This window comes from Nicotiana tabacum, chromosome 8, assembly GCF_000715075.1.
Source record: "Nicotiana tabacum cultivar K326 chromosome 8, ASM71507v2, whole genome shotgun sequence".
Classification (NCBI taxonomy): domain Eukaryota; kingdom Viridiplantae; phylum Streptophyta; class Magnoliopsida; order Solanales; family Solanaceae; genus Nicotiana; species Nicotiana tabacum.
This window is the reverse complement of record NC_134087.1, coordinates 139,490,209-139,516,575: the sequence shown is the minus strand read 5'-3', so window position 1 is coordinate 139,516,575 and position 26,367 is coordinate 139,490,209. Positions and strand designations below refer to the sequence as shown.

The 26,367-nt window shown below is 38.6% G+C and overlaps 2 protein-coding genes across 2 annotated transcripts; both read right to left on the bottom strand.

Moving 5' to 3' along the window:
- Positions 1-16,844: 16,844 nt before the first annotated feature.
- Positions 16,845-18,608, bottom strand: LOC142163341 (uncharacterized). The gene is made up of 2 exons (XM_075220615.1): positions 17,670-18,608; positions 16,845-17,078 (listed from the first exon to the last, which is right to left on the bottom strand). The coding sequence occupies exons 1-2, from the start codon at positions 18,606-18,608 to the stop codon at positions 16,845-16,847; spliced, it is 1,173 nt and encodes a 390-aa protein (XP_075076716.1).
- Positions 18,609-20,288: 1,680 nt separating this feature from the next.
- On the bottom strand, positions 20,289-20,882 carry LOC142163340 (uncharacterized). The gene has a single exon (XM_075220614.1). The coding sequence runs from the start codon at positions 20,880-20,882 to the stop codon at positions 20,289-20,291; it is 594 nt and encodes a 197-aa protein (XP_075076715.1).
- Between the last annotated feature and the right edge of the window lie 5,485 nt (positions 20,883-26,367).

The following is a 26,367-nucleotide window of genomic DNA, read 5'->3' as shown; positions in this document are numbered from 1 at the left end:
GTAAGTAGTGTAGGATGACAAATAATGTTTCAATTTCTGTGTCACCCAAGTTAGGGCGCAACATGTCCTTTCTAGGTGAGTGTACTTAACCTCATAAGCTGTGAACTTCTTGATAAGATAGTAGATGGCCTGTTCTTTCCTGCCTGTGACGTCATGCTACCCCAGTACACAGTCAAATGAATATTCTAGGACAGTCAAGTAAGGAATCAAAGGTCTCCCTGGTTCTGGTGGTACCAGCACAGGCGAGTTAGACAAGTACCACTTTATCTTGTCGAATGCTTCTTGACACACATTAGTCCACTTGATCGCAGCGTCCTTCTTCAGCAACTTGAAAATACGCTCACAAGTTGTCGTGAGTTGAGCAATAAACCTGCTGATGTAGTTCAACCTTCCTAACAGACTCATCACTTCAGTCTTGTTCCTGGAGGTGGAAATTCTTGTATGGCTTTGATCTTTGATGGGTCCAATTCGATGCCTCGCCGGCTGACTATGAATCCCAACAGCTTTCCGGATGGAACACCAAATGCACACTTGGCAGGGTTAAGCTTGAGGTTGTACCTGCGAAGCCTCTGGAAGAATTTCCTCAAATACCCAATGTGGTCGGCCTGACACTTTGATTTTATGATCACATCATCTACGTATACCTCAATCTCCTTGTGTATCATATCATGAAACACGGTACTCATAGCCCTCATGTAAGTTGCCCCAGCGTTCTTCAAATCAAATGGCATTACCCTGTAGCAATAAGTCCCCCATGGCGTGATGAAAGCCGTCTTTTCTGCATCTTCTTCATCCATTAGAATCTGATGATACCCGGCATAGCAATCCATAAAAGATCCTATCTCACGCTTGGCACAATTATCGATCAAAATATGGATATTGGGTAGTGGGAAGTTATCCTTCGGACTTGCTTTGTTGAGATTGTGGTAATCGACGCATACTCTGATCTTGCCGTCCTTTTTCGGTATAGGCACGACATTAGCCAACCAAACAGGATATCGAGTGACCCGAATAACCTTTGCATCCAACTACTTGGTAATTTCTTCTTTAATCTTCACACTCATATCTGTTTTGAATTTCCTCAACTTTTGCTTGACGGGAGGGAATGCTGGATCAGTAGGCAATTTGTGGACCACTAAATCAGTGCTCAAACCCGGCATGTCGTCATATGACCATGCAAAAACATCTTTGTACTCGATAAGTGCTTTGATTAACTCTTCTCGGATCTTTGGCTCGAGGTGGACACTTATTTTAGTCTCTCAGACATTGTCTGTGTCCCCAAAATTGTCGACTTCTGTATCATTCAGGTTGGGTTTGGGTTTTTCTTCGAAGTGAATTAACTCCTTACTAATCTCTTCGAAGGCTTCATCCTCATCATCATATTCTGATTCGTAATTACAATCTACTTCTTGAACTAATATTTCGGAATCGTATTGATTTTTAAGACTGGGCTAAGGATTCCTTATGCATGCCATGTCATTAGAACCAGCGTAAAAAGAACTGCATAGAAAAGAAAAGAAAACAAAAAGGGAAACTATCAGGAATGATGAAGAAAGGGAAATTGTATTTCATTGAATGATAAAAGATAACAAGGTTTGCACACTCAAACAAACTGAAAAAAAAAATGAAATCAGGATTACAACCCTGGAATAATCCGTACAAACTTAAAGGAAAATCAAAGCAAACTACCAAGACTCCTTCCGAGTAGGGAGAGGGGTAGCCTTCCAATTATTAAGCTTTGTTTTTGGCCCGAAAAATTACACTTCCGCGTTGCTAGAACCTTCTCCAATTTCCACCATGTTCACACTGTCGAACAACTTCTCAAATCTTTCAATTAACTCCTTGTCAGGATCAATCACAGAACTGGGAATTGTTGTTACTAGGCGACTCCTCGTACTGGACTTAACAAATGATCTAGAAAGACGTGGGACCGGCTTTGGAAGGACCCATGCCCTCTGTTTCAATTTCCTAGCTCTTTTTATGTCTGCGGCTGTGGGCTTGAATCCCAGACCAAATGTTCCCAAGTTTTCAGGAAGAGACAAGGGCTGTATGATGCCTTGCAGAGCTGATCCCAAACCCTTTTCCTGGTACAAAACCATTCTTCAGCATTTCATACGCTACCATGACTGATGCGGCGGTTATCTTTGGATTTGGGATACACTTCCCTTCTGGAACATTCTCGACTGACATTGCGTCAGAAACTTGGTAGATCCAAGGTCCCTTGTCATCTTCCATTTCAATGAAAAATTATCTTCGTCGTGCACAACTATTTTTTGTCTATCCCATTCAAACTTGACCATCTGATGGAGTGTTAATGGTACTGCTTTAGCGGCATGAATACACGGTCGCCCTAATAGCAAATTGTAGGAAACAGCTATATCCAGCACTTGGAATTCCATTGTAAATTCTACTGGACCTATAGTCAGCTCCAACATTATGTCCCCGACGGAGTCTTTGTCCCCGCCGTCAAATCCCCGCACATAGATACTGTTCTTATGGATCCTCTCATCTTCTACTTTCAGCTTGCTTAGAGTGGAGAGAGGACAGATGTTCGCACTTGAACCATTGTCAATCAATACCCGGGTAACCATGGAATCCTCACATTTCACTGTAAGGTAAAGGGCTTTGTTATGCTCAGTACCCTCTACGGGCAATTCATCATCGGAAAAAGTGACTCTATTTACTTCAAAAATCTTGTTGGCTATCTTTTCCAGATGGTTTACCGAGATCTTGTCGGGGACATGGGCCTCATTCAAGATTTTCATCAGCGACTGACGGTGCTCATCTGAATGGATTAGCAATGAGAGCAATGAGATCTGAGCAGGTGTTTTCCTCAACAGCTCTACAACAGAATAGTCATGCACTTTCATTTTCCTCAAAAATTCCTCTGCCTCTTCTTTAGTTACAGCTTTCTTTACCGGCGTTGGATTATCTTTAGCTCTTCTTAACTCCTCGGGAGTGAAACACCTTCCTGAGCGAGTCAAACCTTGTGCTTCACAAACTTCTTCTTTGATTTCTTTCCCTTTGTAAATCACTGTCACCCGTTCATAATTCCAAGGAACAACCTTGTTGTTGATCACTGGAAGCTGAGTTACTGGTTTTATAATAACAGGCTCTGTGCGAGCACCCTTCACGACCACAATCGGTTTACTTGCAACCCCTGGTACTACCACTTTAGCTTTCTCTGGTTTCACTGCAACAGTGCTTGACGACCCTTTCTCGGCTACCACAGCTGGGTTATTGTCTACCCTTTCAACTGGACCACTGACTTCCCACTGGTTACCTTCTCCTTTGAACTGGTTTCGCTGGAACGGATCATCATTACCGTCTACGAGGGTTTATTAGGCTCCTCTCCTTTGTGTACCAACTCAATCATATGGGTCTCATGGTAAGCTGGCAGTGGATTATGATTGATATTTGGTGCTTTTGGGGCCTGGACCTCGATCTGATGAGTATCAATAAGCTCTTGCACAGCTGTTTTCAGTTTCCAACACTTCTCTGTATCATGCCCAGGGGCCCCTAAACAGTACTCACAACTCACCGAGTGGTCAAGATTTCTAGGAGGGGGATTTGGCATTTTAGGCTCAATTGGATTCAGCACGCCCAACTGCCTCAACCTATAGAAAAGACTGGTATACGATTCCCCCAGTGGAGTGAAAGTCTTTTGCTTCTGTAACCTCTCATTCTTGAAGGCTTGACTTGGTCAGAAACCCGTTCCGGGGGGATTTCTATAGGCTCTTGGGGGTGGATATGTGTTTTGTGGAGCTGGGTATAGATTTTGTGGAGCCGGCGCACGCCATTGTGTGTGTGCCGAGGTTTGGGTATAGGTTTGTGCCTGATGGACAGAAAAATGGGGATCTGGCGGTAAGTAGTATTGTTGTGGAGGGCTATATGGAGTGTGGAGGTAATTTTGGTTGTAGGGTCGGGGTTGGTTATTGTAGGGTGATGGGCCTCTAGATCTGAACCAGGATCCGGACTCAATTGTCGCAACATCTTCTTTCTTCTTTTTCCCAAGTACACCCCCAGTGCCATTTTGGATGGCCTGGGTGGTTGCCTTGATTGTTGAATAACTCATGATCTTGTTGGACTTAAGTCCCTCCTCGACCATGCCTCCCATTTTTACAACCTCATTAAAAGACTTGCCGATTGCGGACACCAAATGACCAAAGTAGGTCGGCTCTAAAGCCTGCAAAAAGTAATCAACCATCTCGCTCTCTTTCATTGGGGGATCTACCCTTGCTGCCTGCTCCCTCCATCGGAAACCATATTCTCTGAAGCTTTCACTGTGCTTCTTCTCCAGTTTAGTCAAGGACATTCGGTCTGGAACGATCTCAAGATTATACTGGAAGTGACAAGCGAACGCTTGTGCAGATCATCCCATGTGTACCATCTTCCGTGATCTTGGCGGGTGTACCATTCCAATGCTGATCCACTCAAACTTTGAATGAAGTAAGCCATTAAAAATTCATCTTTTCCTCCGGCTCCCCTCATCTTACTGCAAAAACCTCTTAAGTGTGCTACTGGATCACCGTGCCCATTGTATAGATCAAACTTGGGCATCTTGAAACCTGGCGGCAATTGCACATTTGGAAACAGACATAGGTCCTTGTAGGCCACACTTACTTGACCTCCTAATCCTCGCATGTCCCGGAATGACTGTTCTAGGCTCTTAACTTTCCTGAACATCTCCTTATGTTTGGGATTTTTGGCTGGTCTCTTAGCTTCTCTCGGGAGATCAGAACGTGAATTATAGGGGTAGGTTTCGGGAGCTTTGAAGGTGGGCTCTGGGAGGGTAGTACTGGTTGTCCTGAGCTTGGAACATAGGCTCACTCGAGGATCTATGGAGTGCAGCTGGTGGAGATGCCACAAAGACAGGGGTGACTGGCGGAGAGGGGTATGGAATTGATTTTGGTAGTGGAGCTTGTGGCATATGAGAAGTAGTGCCATGGTAATGTTGGTAAATGGGAAATCTTGGATTGATGGCAGGATGATCCTAAGCCTGAGCCGGTGGTGCGGTGGAAGCAGGGTTAGCAGGGTAAGCTGGGGGTGATTGTCCTTTAGACCAGCCTGATACATCTCGGCCATCTATTGCTTAAGTTTGAGCATCTCCTCTTTCATTTTACTGACGTCCAACTCCTCTACCTCAACACTTGTGTCGACATCCGGGATAGACATGATTTCTGGTATTGGTCCTTTTGATCTGGTTTGGTAATGATAATGTGCCAGTATCCTCTAGATAAACTAACTGCTTGAATTCTCTACAAAACAACAAACTTGTTAGTTTTTAGAGTTTAACACATATGCAATTACACGTTGGGATGCAATGCACCTAGGCAATTAACCATTTTCTATCATGCATTTGCTTCGGTTGCGTGCGTCATTCCGGCTTCTCATAATTGTGCCCCTTCTTTTAAGCTTCCTTTATTCTATCCTCCTTTATTTATTTTTCATTTCCCCCTTTTCTTTTTAGTGGTGGTCGAATCCTATAGAGATTTCCTACGTATCATGTCCGCGCATGAATCAGACCGTGCGTAGTTCTAGCAGATAAGTGCACAAGTAAACAGCTCTAAAAAACAAATGCTTCCATTACAAAACTCAAAACTAAAAAATTCCAAAAGACTAATAGATTCTGATGCAAAGACAAAATACAGACTCCGAAAATAAGCTATCATACTCCAACAAAAGGAAATACAGAACAGAAAGAACATACAAACTCAACATGACTGACAGACTTTAACCGAAACGGAAATACAGACTTTATGAGAAATCATGAATACATCAATGCTCCTGGTGCCCGCGGGACATCATTCGGTCTCGCCGCGGGCCTATATGCAAGATCCCTTTGAAGTCGGTCCAAGTCACTCATTATCTGCTTAACAAATGTCATCACTGCTGCGAAGAAGGTAGTGCGAGTCATATCCTCACAAATCTGGCAGTTCATAACGACGTAGTCGGCGATGTTTCTAATTCTCTCTCTTATGATGTCTTTTTCTTGTAAACAACGCCACAATCTGCTAGGCCCTGGCTTCCAAAGTTTGGTCGGCCACATGATTTTGCTCCTGAAGTTGTTGCAAGTCTATTTCTAATTACGCCAAGGCCGTATAACAATGTTCCCTTTCAACCCTGAAGTCTTTTGCCTGTTTGATCATTTTGTTTTCTGTGGCGATGACCCTTTTCTTTAGCCCTGCAACCTCATTGTCATACTTTTCTTTCAGCTGCTTAACCAGACGTGCTCGTTCTGCCGAGTTTTTGGCCAATTGTTTTCGAGCCCTGGTTAATTCACTTTCTGTTTTGTTCATATCAAAATTATATTCGCCCACTTTCCGCCTCAGGTTATCTATAAGTTTTTCATCTTTGGCACTTCGAGCGGGGTTTTTTGCAGCTATTTTCATCTTTTGAATTTGGGCTCGAAGGGCCTCATTTTCTTTAGCTAGTTTCTTTTTCTCCCCCTCATCTGCGGCGGCCTGCAGATCTTTCTCAAACTGCAACTCTATGACTTGCTTCTCCAATCTGCCTATTGTGGCCCTGTACTCATGTTCTTTAGCCAACCAATCCCACTGTTCTTGCGACGCCCCGACGAACTCCTGGAGATGGGGTCTCTTGTCCGGCCTCCCAAACTTGATTTATCTCCTATACCAAGCAAGGTATCCCGGCGAAACTTCACCTTTGCACCGATCATGTACACATGTATTTGCCGTTAAGTATTGACACTCGCTCCAAATTTGGCGGACTGCTGCTTCGTGAAATTGTCCGTTAGGCCCGATCTCGACCACTTGGCCACTAAGATCTTCATCTTTCGGAACTATTTGGCATCTCCCCAACTGCCTCAAAACTCGATACGGGGCATAGGGCTGGATACTTCTGAGTCCCATCAAAAGGAAATGGGGTCCAGTGGCTGGCATATATATGATTTCATCTACAGCCAGCCATCCAAATGTCCACTCTATTTGGCTTGCAGTGACAGGACGGAGGCGCGCTATCCACTCTGTGACCCCTTCTGGCAAGCTGATTCCAACAACCCTCGTAGAAAATTCCTCTATGCATGTTTTCTTTGTCGACCCATAACTCATAAATTGAGGACGACGGCATAGGTGTTCGATCATCCACATCTGCAGCAACACGTTGCACCCCTCCAAAAAGTCTCCCCCGGCTTTGTAGGCTGTGAGAGCGCGAAAGATTTCAGCTACTATCATGGGTGCGAGGGTGCTGTTGGCCTGAGTAAACAAAGTGCTGACAACCCCGGCTGCTCGTATGTCAATATTCCCATCTTTTCTAGGAAACACCAAAAGTCCCAAAAAGACCACCATAAATGCAAAACATCTGTGTTCTTCCCACTTAAGGCGGTTTCCCTTGCTGCAGATTTTGTTTTCCGGCTTGTTGAACCCCCCTATATGACTATATCTATTGTATATAAACTGCAAAGTACAAAAACTAGCTGCCAAGTCTGGGTTGTGGACCTCCCTACTTATTTTCAAAGAGTCTAGGAACTTGTGCACGGCTATGGCCCTCAGAGCAATTAGGTACTGGTGTCTCAGAGGTACTTTGGGACCCCCAATATATCCGGCTATTTCTTCCAATGTTGGGGTAAGTTCAAAATCTGAGAAATGAAATACGTTGTGAGCCGGGTCCCAGAATGTGACCAATGCCTTTATGATATCCCCTCTGGGATTAATTTTCAGCAACCCAGCGAGGCTTCCCAAGTATAGATTGACCGTGTCTCGCCCTGATTTGCCCAAGTCATCCCACCACATGTGCAACTCCAAAGGGATCTTGTTCATAATTGTTACTGGTAAATTCTGGCTTGTGCTCATTCTACACATTTATTAAGGTGATTAATCATGTTTTACTCTATTTTGAATCAAAACTAACCCTTTTTCAGATTTTTTTTTTCTAAAACCAAAAGTCCAACTTTGCAAATACAGCCTTTCAGCACTTCCGGAGGGAGATTTTAAGGCTGTGCCTGCTAACTGGCCAAAAATTGGAAAAAGACCAAAGGTGGCTGTTTATGCGAAATCAGCCTTCCGGCGTCCCTTTCGGGAACATTCGGCTATTTTTTGATAAAAACGGCATCACCTTACCTATTTACAGTACAATAAATTATTATTATTATTTTTTTTCGTTTCGGGCAATTTTTGGCTAAAAGAAGTTGGACCCGATGAGGGTAGCCTACTTATCCCACACCCTGTGAGAATCAAACTAATGTAGTTCGGCAAATAAAACAAACTATTTTTTAAAACAAGATTCTTTTTTCATTTTATTGGCAAAATAAACAAACTATTTTTGAAAACAAATCTTTTTTCTTTTCCTTCTCCTTTTTTTTCTTTTTTTTTTTAAAAATTTCTCAAAAATTCGGCAGAGTTTCGGCACTATTTGGACATTGGTTTTTTTTTCAAAACAGGCGATTAACTCTCTTTAACCCTCATACTGCTATTTCTCTTTCCTCAAAATATTCAAAAGTCGGTCAGCATGCAAGTCCGAAGCAAATAAATGCACAAGTAGCAAGTAAGATGCATCAGGATGGTCTTTTTCATTTTTGGTACACTTGTCCTAGACAGACCCAACCCCTGTGTTGAGCATCCAAAGTCAAATGCACATGATGCACATAAACGTTCCTATTAGGGATCCGGCAAGAAGCTGAGTTATTCTAGGTTCAAAGCCTGGGTATTTGTTCTAGACTGTGTACCCGAGCGGACAACTCGAGCCGAGGAGGGGGCTACGTACCGGGAACCAAAAGGCCATCCGGCTTAGTAACTTGTCCGAGCCTCTTTCTTATTTCAAGGTATGACACTAACAGAATAGGGAGTCTCGACCAGCGAGCACATCCCCGAAGGTGAGAAGAGAAGGGTTTCGTAGCAGTTTATATACAGTTCAGATAATATCAAAGCGGTAAAAGCACCATTTAGCACATTAGGCCCAAACATGTAAAAATCAGATAATAAACAAAGCCAATTATAACAATTATTCCAAGCTCGAATTCTCGAACCCTGAACCAGAAGTTCTGGGTTCGGTCCCCAGCAGAGTCGCTAGGCTGTCACACCTCCTTTTTTCCTACACCCCGAAAAGGGTACAAGGGAGTTTTTTCCAACTTAAAGTTACAATCGAAACGGGATTCATTTATTATTAAAAATTCAGAGTTGCCACTTGGGATAATTTATGGTGTCCCAAGTCACCGGTTCAAATCCCGAATCGAGGAAAAGATTGACTCTGTTTTACAGTTCGCGAACACAAAAATCCGGGTAAGAATTCTGTTAACCCGGGAGAAGGTGTTAGGCATTCTCGGGTTCCGTGGTTCTAGCACGGTCGCTCAACTGCTATAATTGACCTATTATCTGATTTTAATACATGTTTTAGCCTATGGTTCAATTTTAACTTATTAACCGCTCTTATTCATTTTTAGAAAGATTGCAACGTCATTTAAAATATGTCTTGAACCACGTCACATAAATGCACCCGCGAGTCCATGACACATTTTATTTAATGTTGTTGGGATTTGGATTTGGGTTACATGAAATGCACACCCGAGTTTAGGAAGGTAATTTCAACTTATGCGCCTAAAGCAACTACGCATTTTTCAACTTTGCGAGGGCCATAGAAAATTCGCTAAATGACATGCCTCAAATTCTAAGGATTTAAAATTAATTAAATGAGGGCCATGAGTTTTGATGTTTTATTGTGGATGGAGTGGTATAAATTGATAAGTACAAAAGGCCTAAAGAAATGGGTTAGCTACATGTATATCACTGTAGCCTTTTGTTATAGCATACTACAATTCAGAAAGGTGAAGTTGGCATTTATGTGAAAATAACAAAAGACAAGTGCCAGCTTTGGGTTCATCTCCATATCATCTTCAAAAGACCGACTTTCATTTTCAAATTCTAGAAAGAAACTAACAAAATTTTATAACAAAATAATGAATCCTAAATGACCATATGAGCACAAAAAAAAAAGAAACCATGCTGAGAACTATTCGGATGAACCAGAAGGAACAAAACAAACATGGACATACAAAAATGCATTTTAAACTTGATTATAACAAAGAACACTTAAAGTAATTAATTTATTTAACACTATGCTAAAGAGAAAGTTGTAGTATCACCACTATAACTTCTACAGTACCATTTTGAAGCAGAGGAAGTTGAATCTTCACATGGTTAATTTAAGAAAATATGCAGCCAATAACATAAACTGAAGATAAGATCCTTCCACTAACGCAATCTATTTTTTTTTTACATCTTAATGTTGACAAATTGTTCAACTTCACATAATTTTTTAAATTTCAAAATATGAACAAGGTGCTACATGAGCTTGAAATCTAAATGTAAACAAGACAATACCTGTTGGTTACAAGTCATGAGCCAAGAAAAATAAAAATAAAAAAGTAAAAGAAAAAAGAAAAAAAAACGAGGCAGAGTCATGAACATATTAAAATAACGTTAACATTTACAAATCTCAATTCACTCAATCAAAGAAACATCATTCATGCGAACAGATTAAATACGAAAGAAACTTTATTAAAAGAACCAAATCAATTTGCTTCTGCTTCAATAAAGATGCTCCGACATTTTTTTAACTCAAGAGCTTGAATTACAGACCTACAAGAGAGTGAATTCAAATGAATAAAATCTGAAAGTTGTAGAGTCAATACAACAGCAACAACAAAATCTCTATCAACTCTTCTTCAAACCCAAGATTCAAGGCCCGAAATATTGAAAGAAAAATTTAATGAAAATTTTCAACCTAAATTTCTCTCCTCCCCCTCTCTTCTTTTTTTCTTCCTTTCTTCTAAAATTTTCTCTTCTATTTATAGCAACATTTTCGAGATTTTTCAGATTTTTTTTTAAAAAAATATTTTATTATTTTATTATTTTCTAATTAAAAGAAATCCCACTTACAAATTGCTTTTATTTTTTTTATAAAATGAAATCTCACCTTTCTTTACTTTTATTTTTAAATTCCAACTTTGATTACTTTTATCTTATTTAAAATCCCACTTTTTTTACTTTTTAAAAGAGAATTCCACTTATTTAACTTTTCTTAAAAAAACAATCCACTCTCTTTTGCTCTTCTTTTAAAAATGCTACTTTCTTTTACTTTAAATTTTTTAAATTTTTAGATACCTTTATATTTGTTTTTTAATTTCAACTTTCTTTTATTTTTTATTTTTTTAAAATTTCCACAAAACTTTACTTTTATTTTTTTAATTTTCTACTTTATTTTACTTTTTAAAAGAGAATTCCACTTACTTTTACTATTTTTTTATTCAATACTTCCCTTTTTGTTATTTTTAATCACTCCTAAAAATTAAAAAAAAAATTAATATTTTTTTGGAATTTTTTTATTATTTTAAAATAAAAATAAAAACAAAATAATATTAATAATAATAATTCACCTTTTAAATTTTGTATTTTTACCCTATAATAAAAAGTGTAACAAAGCTAAAAATTGTAGGTTAAAACCCCTAAAATATTTACATAGAAGAAGTGATAAAAAATTAAATATTATCAAAAATTAGGTGCTCACACTACCGATCCAATAAAAGTTTAGAAGTGTTACTTACCTCGAACAAGCTGAATCCAATACCGAGCAAGACTAAAAATACTCTAGAAATGCCATCCCGCGCGTACCGACCTCTGAACAGCTCAAAACTAGCCAAAAACAACTCAAGCATATCAAATAATGCATAAGGAAACAAACCCAATCGATAAAGATCGAATCTTTGATCAAAAGCCCAAAGTCAACCAAAAAGTCAAACACCGGGCTCGCACCTCGGAACCCGACAAAACTAACAAAATCCGAAAACCCATTCAATTACAAGTCCAACCATACTAATTTCACTCAAATCCAACTCCGAGTCGATGTTCAAAACTCAAAAATTCACTTTAGAAAAATTTAGACATCCCAATTTCTCTTTTGAAATAATAAAAAGCCAAAAATGAAGATAGATTCATGAAATATAATCAAAACCAAGTAGAAAATACTTACCCCAATTCATGTGGTGGAATCGCCTAAAATATCACCTCAATCCGAGCTCTATAGCTCAAAATATGTTAAAATATCTGAAACCTTCGAAATAGAGTGCTTTATACACTGTTCCAGATGTGCCCTTCGCGATCGTAGTCAAATCCTCGTGATCGCGATTACAAAAAGTTTCCAAGACAATTTTACCCTATGTGATCGCGGCCATTTCCCCGCGATCGCGATGAACAAACTTCCATTTAACTCTTCCCAAACTCTTTTCAGACAACTTATAGTGTATCAGCTATAACTTTTTGTATAAAACTCCAAATGACCAACGGTTTGATTTTCGGAAAATTAGAAACAAAGGGTTACAACTTTTATTTTTGGATCATCTCCAAATTCCTTATATATTACAAGATATAAGCTTCCAAACTCGGGTTAGTGATGGTAAACTTTTCCTATACGCGATCGCGAAAGGATTCACAGGCCCATTTTCCCATTTTACACTTTGCGATCGCAACCAATTCCACGTGATCACAATGCACACCCCTGTAGCCAAAAATCAGCAGCTAAAAATGGCCTAGAAATGGTCCGAAACTCACCCGAGCCACTCGGAACCCCGTCTGAATGTACCAACAAGTCCCAAAATATAACACGAACCTATTCGAGACCTCAAATTACACATAAAAATGTCAAGGCCATGAATCGTTGATCAATATCAATCTCTTAAGTTCAAAAACTGCAAACTTCGAACCAAGCGTCTCATTCAAGCCTAACTAATCCGGAACAAACCCAAATTTTGCATACAAGTTCCAAATGACATATCAAACCTATTTTAACTCACAGAATAACAATCTGAACCCAATAATATCAAAGTCAACTCTCGGTCAAACTTATGAACATTCCAAACCTTCACCAATGAGTGCCAAAACCTTTTAGAAATATCCAAATACATATCTGGGCATACGCCCAAGTCCAAAATCATCATCCGGACCTAACAGAACTATCAAATTTCCAATCCAAGGTCAAATATTCAAAGGTCAAACTTGACCAACTCTTTCAATTTAAAGCTTCTTAGTTTAGACTTATTCTTCCAAACTAATACTGAATCACACAAAAATCGAAAGCGACGATTCACATAAGTCATAATACATCAAATGAAGCTACTCAACATTTCAAATAGATGAATGGAAATCAAATGCTTAAAACAACCGGTCGGGTCGGTACAAAAAGTGAGGCTAAACCTCTAAATTTGTAGCCAAATAATCTGGGTTGAATAGGTGCAAAGATACCTTTTCATATGAGGTACCATTTAGAAAAAAAATTATATAACAGAAAACAGAAAATAAATTTGGTCCAAAAAATTATCAATCAATCATATCAATTGACCTAATCCGAATTCAAATCTGAATCCGAAGCCGAAGCCGAGCCAGCAAACAACAACAACGACGGGCCGAGGCACCACTTCTTCTTAAGACTTTAAGATCTAGAAGATGTGCTTCTCTATATAAGCATAAATATTTCTTTCCATTTTCCGATGAGGGACAAAGTGCATTAGTAAAGGAAACAACTTCAAACTTTTCGTTTCCCTCCAAATCTTTTTCCTCCATTTCCCATTCACATATCTTATCTAATTAGATAAAACCCAACACGTACCAATGGCAGGGGACAATGGTAAAGATGTCGTCGCTACCAACCAGAGCGATGGTAATGACAAAAACAAAAAAACGAAAGACCATTTCTCCGTACGATATAATGTCTAATGACATTCCATGAATTTTGATAACACATGTGGCTTTGAAGGGAGAAAACTATGATGAATGGGAAAGATCCATTAGGACCGCCTTGAGGGTCAGGAAGAAATCCAAATTTATTGAAATGATAAGTCTCTAGATCTTGATGATTGGTGGAACATCAACTCATTGTTGATTTCTTGAATTTGGAATGCTATTGAGCCTACTTTGAATTCGTCTATACCATACAAGGAAGTTGCTAAAGATTTATAAACTAATATTAAAGAATGTTTCTTGGTCCCTAACGGTCCAAGAATACATCAGTTGAAGGCTGAACTTGCTGAGTGCAAACAAAGCGGCATGAATTACTATGAAAAATTAACAAAATTTTGGGAAGATCTTGCTAATTTTGATCAAATATCGACTTGCATATGTTGGGTATCTAGAATTAGAAACCTCGTGGTGATGGTAACTCATGTGGATATGGTAGAGGACAACAACAACATCAGAGAGGTGGAATAAATGGAGGTCTGTAACGACCCGGCCGGTCGTTTTGAGAATTTAAGCTCTGTTCGGTGGCGTAAGGTCTTGAACAGCTTCATATTATGCGTATCGACTTGCGTGCATGGTTGAATTCAGTTACCGGATGATTCAGAGTCGAATTGGAAGAAGGAATCTAGTTTTGGAAGCTTAAGCGGTGAGAATTTGACCGGAATTTGACTTTTATGTAAACGGCTCCGGAATGAGGTTTGGATGATGTCAGCAGCTTCGTATGGTGATTTTGGACTTAGGCGCGCGTCTGGATTCGGATTTGGAGGTCCGTAGGGTAATTTGGAGCATTTCGGCGAAAGTTGGAAAAATTGAAGTTTGGAAAATGGAGAAGTTTGACCCATGGTTGACTTTTGTGATATCGGAGTCGGAATGCAGTTCCGAGAGTTGGAGCAGCTCCGTGATGTCATTTGGGACTTGTCTGCAAAATTTGGCGTCATTCCTAGTTGATTTGATTGGTTTCGACACGAATTTTCGAAGTCGGAAGATTTAAAAGTTCATAGTTTGATTCATAGCGCGATTTGCATTTTTGGCGTTGTTTGATATGATTTGAGACCCCGAGCGAGTCCATGTTAAGCTATAGAACTTGTTTGTGTGTCAAGACAAGGTCCGGGGACCTCGGGTGTGTTTTAGACGAGTTTCGAATGTTTTGCATGGTTTTGAACATGTCTGATTTTGGTATCTCGAACCTGCGACTTTGGAGCGCAGGTGCGGCTCCGCTTCTACGTGAGCCTGATCGCATCTGCAATCTTTGATGCCTGGAAGCTAGCTTGCTTCTGCGAATGCTGGAACGCAGGTGCGAAACCGCTTCTGCGGTTGATCTATCGCATCTGCGAAGGAGTCCGTTTCTGTGCTCCTGTTTTCCATATTTGGTAGGACTAGGATTTACTACTTGACTTATATATATATTCTTGTAAATCAATAGAAGAAGGCAAGCGTTTCTCTTCCACACTTGGCCACCGCGTGCTTGCGTGATTTGGCATTTTGAAAAATTATTTTATCGAATTATCTGGTGTGTTGCTTTATCGAATTGTATAGTTTGTTGCTTTATCGAATTCCAAGTAAATGCTAATTGCCTGCACCATTTTACTTCTTATTTTGGTATGCTAACTCTCATGCTTTAAGATTAATTCTCTGTAATAGGACGTGTTATCAAAATTCTGCATGTCAAAAGTATCAATATAGTTTGTTGTCAACTATTTAGCATATCTTGAAGGAATATTTTTGTAGTGTCCAATTGATATATGATAAGGAATATTTATGCAGTGTCTATTCGTTTATTTGTTTTATGAAGTATGATTTTTGTTATTTCTTTTCTAAAGAAAGGTTTAGCGGGTGGATAAATGGTTTGAGTGGTGCTTTTAATTTTTTTAAATGGTTAGATTGAAAAGAAAATGTCAAATATATCTTTAAAACATAGAGTAACTTTTCAATTACATAGGGCAAAACTAAATAACTTTTCAACTACAAAATAAAGTAAAATGACTTTCCTAATTAATTTACATAAGTCCAGTGACCTTGTGATAAGTCAAACTCTATTTATCTACCTTGTACGCCAAAGTATGAGCAACTTATACTATGAAATATGTTCAAAGATTCTATAGGATTCGAGAAAGTGATAGTTCTCCTTTTGAAAGAGCCAACACTAGATGTATAATTATTAATTCAATGCACCAGTCCTCCTCTTTAAAGCCTACTATAAGACAGAGAGGGTCACAAAGTCAAAAGAGAAGATTGTTTGTCATGTTTCCTTTTTACCATACAGCTTAGCTCAATGCTTTAGGATTATCTTCATCTTAATCTTACACTAGCTATTATTTTTTCACTTTCTAATCCACTTGATTACCGGCCAAATTATTCCAGTTTGGAGACTAAAGTACAAACAATACACCAACATTGCGACCGTCAAATCAGTCGGAAATCGGTCGGAAATCGTTTTTTGATCGATTTCCGACTGAAAAGTGTCAGTCGTAAGATATGTGGTCGCAATATATTTGCGACAGAATCGAAATTTGCAGCGGATTCAGTCGCAAATTAAAAAAATACGGGGACATTTGAATTTAAGCCATTTGCGACCGAATCAGTCGCTAAATTTGCGACCGATTCAGTTGCTGACATAAATTAAAATAAAAATACAAATTAAAAGTTCCGACCGATTCCGTCAAAAAATTTAAAAATAAAATTAATTAAAAATTAATTATTCCGACTGAAACAGTCGTAAATGTTGATTCTTAATTAATTAAAAATTAAATAAATTCTCCATTTGCGAGTGATTTAGTCGTAAATCTTAACTAAATTTTGTTAGAAAATTTCATTCTGCGACTGAATCAGTCGCAAATCTGGGTAATTCCTGTTGAAATTTGCGAGTGATTCAGTCGCAAATCTGGGCAGTTAAAGTAGAATCTTTTTGTATTTCTAATTACATCACCTGCCAATTAAAACAGCCAACCAAACACCTAACAAATTAACCAAAAACCTAATATAGCAATCCAAAATCCAATATTTACTACAAAACAAACAATAACATTTATAACAATTCAACCAACTAATCAAACAACCAACTATCAAACATGTCTCTAACTTCAACTCTAAAACATTAATAACTTATTCAGAATCAGTCTCCTCCTCGCACTCAGACTTCATTGCAGCTCCTTTCTTGCTTTTCTTTTTTAACAATTTTTGGATCAAAGCCTGAGTTGCTTGAAATTCTTGCGACATTTGATCCACTTTTTGACGCATAGCTTCCATGTCTTCTTGGAAAACTGATGCCCCAGTGAACAATGCTGCTGGTGGACGACTAGAGGACGACTGCACTCCAATCCCGTAGGCTCGACCTTTCTTTATTATTTTCACGCGAAATAAAGAAAAGAAAGTAAAAAAAGTAAGAAAACAAACAAGCAACTTTCAAATTAATACCAAAATAGATAATTACATAATATTTATATCTTTATTCACGTCACCAGCCGCCTGTGTCCAAATTGCGGTCATATCCTCCAAGGCCAGTTAAGTTCCTTCGGGCTGAGTTTGTAATTTTTATACTATTAGTCGTTTGCTAATATATTCAAAGACTTGCCATGATTTGATTTTTAAAATATGACTTGGTTTGTATTATTTCAGCCTGAATTAGATGTTTCGAATTCAAGCCTTGCGAATAAATTTTTTTTGGGTAACTAAACAATTTTATTACCAAGTAATATTTTACACACAGTTTTTTTCTATAGCTTGTTCTGGACATAAGCCCCAGACTAAGCTATTTCTTCTGTATCTCTATCCCTCCTAAACTTTCTATATATTTCAATGAACAATAGGATAGCAATTCAACTCTAGTAATCTTCCCTTCAGCCGTTGCTTCACATTGCCTCTACAGTGTAGATCCTGAACTAGTAGTCTAGTAATTGTTTCAACATTTCTTTGTGTTGCCTAGAAAACTCTTGCATTCCTCTCTTGCCATTTATAGTATATGCTCCCAGCTAGCATCATCTTGGATATTTCAGCATTTGCACTTCTTCCATGATAGTGTTGCTTAGCCCATTTCAGTTCATGCTCCCATGTCATCACCTGTCTATAGATCCTTAGCCATTCCAGTATAACAGTCCATATTTGTGTAGAGAATGAACATGTAAAGAAGAGATGATCAGTAGTCTCCACTTCTGTGTTGCATAGTGGACAAGTATCATCTTCTACATAGCCCCATTTTCTCAATCTGTCTCTTGTTTGGAGTCTCCTGTGAGCAGCCAGGAACATGATGAATATCCACTTAGGTAGTCCACTGTTGTTACAAATGAGTCTTCTCCATGAAACTTTGCTAAATTGTCCTCTTTGCTTCAGGTACATGGTTTTGATCGGGAATGTTTCCAGTCTAAGCACATCTTCCTCTGTATACCCAACTTCTTCAAAGTATTTCTTGGCTTTAAAAATCTTCTGAATCACCCAAGATGCTTGCTTTGGCTTATCTCCCCACCTTGGATTATATTTCTTATAGTACACATGGACCCATTGCACCCACATTTTGTCCTTCTTCTTGCATAGGTTCCACAATAGCTTGCATATGGCAGCTTTATTCCATAAGCCTATGTCCATCAAATTCAGTCCACCAGCTGCTTTAGGCCAATATAATCTGTCCCAAGATATGAGTGCTTTTCTTGTAGCCTCAACACTTCCCGTCCATAAGAATCTTCTACACATACTTTCAATCAAATGGATTAGTTTCTTGGGTAATAAGAATATCTGAGACCAATACACTTGGATGGAGAGCAACACACTTCTAATAAGTTGGACTCTTCCTGCATAGGATAGGAACTTAGTAGTCCAAGACTGAATTCTTCCTATCATTTTCTCAAGAAGTGGTTGACATTGCTGTACTGACATCCTTTTAGTACTCAAAGGTACCCCCAGTTATCTCACTAGAAGAAGCCCCTTAGAGAACCCCAACCTTTGCAAAATTTCCTGCTGAATATCATCTCTGACTCCTCCAAAATAGATTGAACTTTTTTCGGTGTTGGCCACTAATCCTGATGCCTGTGAAAACTCTTAGAAACATTGGTACAATAGCTTTACTGATATAGTATTTCCTTGACAGAATAACAGCAAAGCTGAGTTGAATTATGCTCATCTTGGCACACTTAGGGTGGAAGTTAAAATCTGGGTTCCTTTTTAATGCCTTAAGCAGTCTGGTAAAATACTCCATAGCCAATACAAATAAGTAAGGAGACAAAGGATCACCTTGTCTCAATCCCTTTTTAGCTTTGAAAGGTACTGAGTGCTGCCCATTTATAATGATGGAATATGAGACAGTTCTCACACATCTCATAATCCAATTCACAAACTTTCCTGGCATTTGCATACTCCTCAGCACTTGCTCCATGTAATTCCATTCAATAGAGTCGTAAGTTTTCTTCATATCCACTTTCAACATGCATCTAGGTGATATATCTTTTCTACCATATCCTTTAATAAGTTCATGGCTCATTATGATGTTATCATTAATCAATCTTCCCGAGACAAATGCAGATTGGCTTTTATCTACTATGTTTTCCATTATCTCTTGTAATCTATTAGTTAACACCTTCGAGATGATTTTATAGATGAGAGTGCAGCGAGAAATTGGTCTGAAATTAGTAACTCTAGATGGATTTGGTACCTTAGGGACCAGGGTCACTGTCGTACAATTGATAGGCTGGTGCAAATTATCTTTTGAGAAGAACTCCAGTACTGCTTTAGTTATCTTATCCCCAATCACAAGCCATGGTTTCTTGAAGAAGAGTGCATTGAATCCATCACATCCAGGTGCTTTGCTATCACTGATCCCCATTAGAGCCTTGTGTATTTCTTCCTTAGATACTGTTGTTGCCAATTGCAGCTGTTGTTGTCTATTTACCAGTGGATCTTCTCTCATGATCGCTGGATTAGTAGTAGGAAGTCTTTTAGCTGTTGATCCCAATAGTTGTTTATAGAACCCAATTACTTCCTCTTCAATCTCCTGATTTGTCTGTATTACTTCCCCATTGCTTCTTGTTATGCTCTTAATCTTGTTCTGGGAATCTACTCTTCATGCTTGCATAGAAGTAGGCAGTATTATCGTCACCCAACTTTAGCCATTTTACTCTCGATTTTTGCTTCATGATACTTTCCTCCACCCTCAGCCATTTCTCCAGTTGCATCTTTAATTCCTTTTCTGCTATAACCATGTTCTCAAGCTGTCCAAGACTTCTCATTTGTTCCTGCATTCTGCATAGTTGCTTCCTACAGTCTGCAATCTTATCTCCTACAACATTGTACTCTTTAGTATTTAATTCTTTCATCGCTTGTTTCACCTTTTTCAATCTATTCCATACATCTTTCATTACATTATCTTTATTACTTTCTTTCCATGCTCCATTGACTATCTTTAGGAAATCTTTATGTTCAGCTAGGTGATTTAAGAACCTGAAAGGCTTGGAGACTATCTCTTCCTTTTCTTCAAGTGTAATACTCAAAAGTGAACGATCAGAACATCCCGGATCCATTACCCATACATCTAGATAAGGCATTTTTAGCATCCACTCTGCATTAATCAGTATCTATCCTGCTATATGTGTGCCCATTTGTCCATGTGAAATTTCTTCCCTTAGTCCTCATTTCAACCAAACCAGTATCATTTATAAAGCTATTAAAGTCTCTCACCTCCACATCTTGTACATGATTACCAATTGGTCTATCCTTCCTAGATCTTATGGTATTATAATCACCCATGATTAACCATGGTATTTGTTGTCTATTGTTAATATTTACTAAGTCTCTCCATAGGTGTCTCCTATCATCCAGTATATGCAAGCCATAGACTGTAGTGAATTCAAACCTCATGTTCATGCATTTGATGTGAACTACAACATGAATAAACTGAGAAGACTTCCCCTTCACCTGACATTCTATTTTATTAGCATCCCATAACAGCCAAATTCTCCCTTTGCTGTTGTGCTCATAGTTTGCTAGCCAATGCCACCATGTAGTGATTTCCCTTATTATTTGTTCAGCCTTCTGCTCCTTTATTTTGTGTTCAAGTATTGCTATCATATTTACTTTATTGCTTCTTATGTACTTCTTGACCTCCTTCTGCCTAGGGACCTTATTCATCTCCCTAATGTTCCATGTTACCAGCTTCATACAGGAATGAATAAAGCCTGTAAATACCCTTCCTCCCCTGGTTGACTTTTTTTCCTACTCGAGCCTTCACCTAATTTCCTTGGATTTATTAGCTGCAGTCCAGATTCTGCCAGTATATTGAACTCATTTATGATGCTGATTGAGTCTTCCCCTGCTTTTTCCTTGCTTCGAGCTATTGATTTCCCTGTGGCTTTTCTCCAATTCTGCTCCTCCTCTCCTCTAGCTATCCTTGTAGGTGATTGAACAGGTTTACTGGTTTCCTCTTCACCCCTTATTACTTGACTACTTTTTGCAGGTGCTACATCTTTCTGCTCCACCTTGTCACTATTTCTATCTTTAGGTTGTCATTCCTGTTTCTGTTTTTGCTACTTAGGCTTAGCCTTCTGCATAGGTTTCTCCTCTTTACCACATCTGTGCCGAACTTTCATACAAACTTGACATAATTCCGGAATCCAGTCATAAGCTACTCCTTGGACAAACTCTCTTCCAGTTGGATCTGTCACCTTAATGGCCTTAGAAAGCTCTTTGATTACATCCATCTCAATTAGCACTCTAGCATATGTGATTCGATCCTTTTGAGTAGTACAAGCATCTGCATATAGTGGAACCCCTAAACCACTACTTATCCTGCTTAGAGACTTAGCTCCCCAACAGTTCAATGGAAGGTTAGGAAATTTTGCCCATACAGGTATAGTTTGCAGAACCTCCTTACTAAAATCAAACTTTTCTGACCAAGTTTCCTGATTATTGGTTTTGTACCCAATATATGCGGCCCTGAATACAATACTTCATCTCTGTCTTCTATGGAGTTAAATCTTACTACAAAATATCCCTCATTGTGATAGTAAACTTTTGGCTTAGTTGTAAAATTCCATACCGAGGCAATAAACCGTTCCATAGCTCCTATTGTTGGAGTTGTTCCAACAACATAAAGGATCAATGCTTGCTTCCATTTCCTTATCTCTTCCTCTACTTCTTCCTTACATAATTAAATTTTTTTGATTTGTACCCCTTATATTAATAGACCTATCTGATATGAATTCAAATTAGTCGAGCAAATAAAATTTCAATTATCGAATAATTCTGCCAAAATAAAAGAATTAGTAAATGTTTAAAGTTAGTGTCATCCCAGAGAAATGCGAGCTGGTAACTCATTCTTTCTCTTGTCTTGTCTGCAACTAATATATTATTTCTTGCGAATAAGTTAAGAGGAAAAACAAATTAGGCATATATGTCAGTTATACAGTAAACATGATAGAGGCTATTTCAGAGACAAAAGTTACCTTAGTATGTTTCAACATTAAGGTGATCAATTCAAATGGATGATAAGTATTTATAAGTAACAGCATTGATAAAAAAAAATTTAAAAAAAATTAAAATTAAAATATAGAGAAAAAAGAAGAAGAAAGTTTTTCTGCAGAAAATGTTAGTAATACTTACCAATTGAAGGCAATTTCTTCAAAAATAAAGATAGGAGGTAAATATACATAAGACTTAAACTCGTTAATATTATCTTTTTTCATTGGCATGAATATTATCATTTCACGCACATACTATCAACATAGGTTGTTTACAACAATAAAACATGAGACCAATAGAAAGTAAAGGAGTAAGTACAACGAAACTATAAAAAAAATATATCATAACCGGTTACACTAATAAGCTAAATTACAAATGATTGAGTGTAACGGGTGAGAGTTTATCTCTCTAGAAAACCAAACACACCTTATTCAAACAAACTTCCATCAACATATAAAATCTTTTCTGCTGATTACTAGACTCTGCAACATCCATGGAAAACTTCACAGAAACAAATAATTATGACTTAACATCTACAGAACCACCAGATATAGGAGTTATGCAAATAAAAGATAAAAAACAAACTTCTCCAAAACCATAACTGTAACTTCAAACAAACATCCACCAGAAATTCCTTTTATACAACAGAGCATGGAGCTACAAATTGACTTATTGGATGAAAGTCTCCACTGCAGTACAGACGATGACATATTTATACCTATTACGACTGAGGATAAATGTCATCTATACGCTCCCTGGAAGTACTCTATTATAGTAAAAGTATTTGGTAGGAAAATACTGCACCAAATACTCCAAAATAAATTGCTGGCCTTATGGAACCCATCTGAGGACATTCATCTTATTGATCTAGGCTCTAATTTCTTCCTCATAAATTTTCAAAAGGAAGAAAACATGCTTAAGGCATTACATGGAGGGCCATGGTTCGTTTTGAATCATTTCCTATCCGTTAGGCAATGGGAGCCAAATTTCATAGCTTCAGCAACCCAACTCACATACTCAGCAATATGGGTCCGCCTACCAGAGCTCCCTACTGAGTTTTACGATGAACAAATCTTATATAAGGTGGGTTCAAAATCGGGACAGCTGTTAAAGGTGGATGCTTGCACGTCTTCTACAACTAGGGGCAAGTATGCAAGAATATGTATAGAGGTACCGTTAGAGAAGCCGTTAAAGTCGCATGTTCTTATAGGCCACCATAGACAGAGCTTATTATATGAAGGACTGAACATACTATGCACAAGCTGTGGTCGATTTGGACATACGACTATAAGCTGTCTCTTTACACCACATACAACAAAGAATAATCCAAATCTAAATACTTCTACTACTCCACAGAAGGATACGGCCCAACAAACGGAGTGGAAAATAATTAGTTTCCCAAAAAAATCGACGCAGCATAACAACAATGGTAGAAACGCGACCAACTTTAGAGAGGAGCTGGGAACGGTGGAGCAAGGGCAACACTAGGAAGCAAGCTCGTCGACTATCAAAATTGGGCCTCTAAAATCCCACAAACAAACAAGAGACAAGGCTGAACCAAACGTACTCAATAACAAGTTTCACAAGTTAGAGGACTTAGACAACATGGATTTGGACAATATTAAATTGAAAGACCCAACTCCACGTCAGTAGCAACAACAGTGTATTGCATGCTACAGTAGCCTATAATCCTAGCCAACCCCAACTCCAACAAAAACCAAATAATGACTTTTCATGTGATAACCTTAAGGGCCTTTCACTACAAACAAATCAGATTCCTACTCAGTTAAATAAAGACCCTTTATTGCTATCCATCGTAGAACAACAACCCTCTTCTCTTGACCTTACTAAATCTGCACCTTCTACTGCACAACTAAACAAATATGCAGAGACCAACACTCCCACAAAACACAAACCTTGTTGTGCTGAGAAACTGGAACAACAATCAACTCTTTTATCTTCCTCGAAAGCGTATGCAGGGACCTCAACTTCCACATATCAACACCCCACTGATATACACGTCTCAGGCAAACACAATGGATCTTCCTCTAGAGTCTTGGCTAGAGATGGGATTATAGGGGTATGCTCTTGTGTTTACAATGGAATTGAACAATTAGGAGATTGTCCTTCTTGTGCAGAACCCATCGCATCTGGCAAAGATAGTTACAGAGGGAATGAGACTAAGGATGGATGGGTATGCTCAACACCAATGGTACAACGCACAAACACCCCTCTTACTGGATCATCAGGCTTCAAGTTCGAATCCCCAACAGTGGAGTTACCCCATGTACTCACAGATACCAGTTCCAGCCACGACAAACCTACTGCTCTTTTACCCACCACATCACATGGGGCAGATTTATGCACCATGGTTCCAGCATCTCCACTCTTTCAATCCTCTCTCCTCATATGCCAGTCTAATAAGTCCTCTCGAGACACAGTCTCCCCCAGGCAGTCCACCACCACCTCCAACACCATCTCCCAACGAACTAGATGTGCAAACAAGGGAGGAGTTAGCAGAAATAATAGCGGAAATAAGGGAGACAAGGACAGAGTTCTTATGGTTAAAAGGGATACATCTTTACAATCTAAAGGAGCAATTTGCAAAAAAATTCATCCTAAAGTGTCCATTAGAGATGATCTCATACAGCATGAACTTCCGTGTCACAACGAATCGTGAGGCATGAAAATACTCGATGGTGATAATTCCAACTCTTCATCAGCTCCCACCACTGATGGATTCACAGGACCGGATGTCATCAACGTTTGTCAACCCGTTGATGCCTACTCCAACAGTCATACAAACAATGCCCTATATTATGAATATAATAGTTTGGAATTGTAGGGATCCCATAACCCGGAGTTCAGGAGGCAGTTTAGATCCCTACTAGACAACTATAGGCTAGTCCTAGCAATACTGCTTGAAACGCACATGCAGGACCATGAAAGACTTAGACAGGATTTTGGATTCACTAATATGGCGCAAGTGTCTGCAAATGGGCTTGAAGGAGGGTTAGTTGTAGTATGGAATGAGGCTGCAATTGGTGTTGAGGAGCTGAGGGTAACTGAGCAAGAAATTCATTGCCTCATCCAGGTAGGTCCCACTAACCCTAAATGGATATTATCTGCTATATATGCTAAGAATTTATGCCATGCACGAAATGAACTTTGGGAGAGTCTTATGGATTTGCATGATAATCTTAAGTACCCTTGGCTAATTGGAGGAGACTTTAATGATATTTTATATGCTAATGAAAAATTTGGGGGGCTTCCTGTTAATATTAGTAGGGCAGACAAATTTTCTAATTGTATTAACTACTGTAATTTAATAGATTTAGGGTTTAAAGATAGTAGATTTACTTGGACTAATAAAAGAAAAAAGGGCATACAATACTAGAAAGTCTAGATAGATTTTTGGCTAATTATGAATGGCTCAATCTGTATCCTGAGGCTACAGTGCAACATTTATCCCTTACTTATTCTGATCACTGTCCGTTATTACTTAGCTTAGATAATAGGAAACAACCACCTAGAAATATTTTCAGATTTGAAACTATTTGGGTATCACACCCACAATTCCATCAATTAGTTCAAACTGCTTGGCATGATAAGTCACCAATCTTAGAAACTATTACAAATTTTTAGAAGGTCCTCATAGATTGGAACCATAATACTTTTGGAAACATTTATAGTCGGAAGAGGAAAATACTAGCTAGACTTGCTGGAATCCAATCTTCTGTACACTACCCCACTAGCTATTTCCTTCAAATTTTAGAAGTACAATTGAATAATGAATTTAGTAATATACTTAGGTTAGAGGAGGACTTTTGGAAGCTTAAGTCAAGAGTGGCTTGGCTTAATGAAGGAGACGCTAATACAAAATTCTTCCATATGTCTACGTTGCAAAGACGTAGGAGAAATAGAATAACCTCTCTTAAAGATTCAGTTGGAAACTGGTTTTACGACCACCAAGCTATTCAGGATCACATACTCTCTTATTACAAAAATCTTTTTACAACTGACCACAATCAGTCTACTAATATTACTTTTAATTCAAATTTCAGTTCAGTTAGTAAGATGAATACTCAAATTCTACAAACACCTCTTGAGGATATTGAAATTGATCGTGCTATGTTTAGCTTTGGTCCTTACAAAGCACCGGGCCCGGATGGACTTCATCCCTTCT

What these genes read in the sequence shown, in the direction of transcription:
- LOC142163341 (XM_075220615.1), bottom strand. Translation starts at nt 18,608, where the DNA reads ATGTCAGTACAGCAATGTCAACCACTTCTTGAGAAAATGATAGGAAGA. An exon ending in GGCAAGAGAGGAATGCAAGA is followed by an intron (nt 17,079 to 17,669) that starts GTTTTCTAGGCA and finishes AAAATAATAAAG; the next exon opens with AAAGGTCGAGCCTACGGGAT.
- LOC142163340 (XM_075220614.1), bottom strand. Translation starts at nt 20,882, where the DNA reads ATGAAGCTGGTAACATGGAACATTAGGGAGATGAATAAGGTCCCTAGG.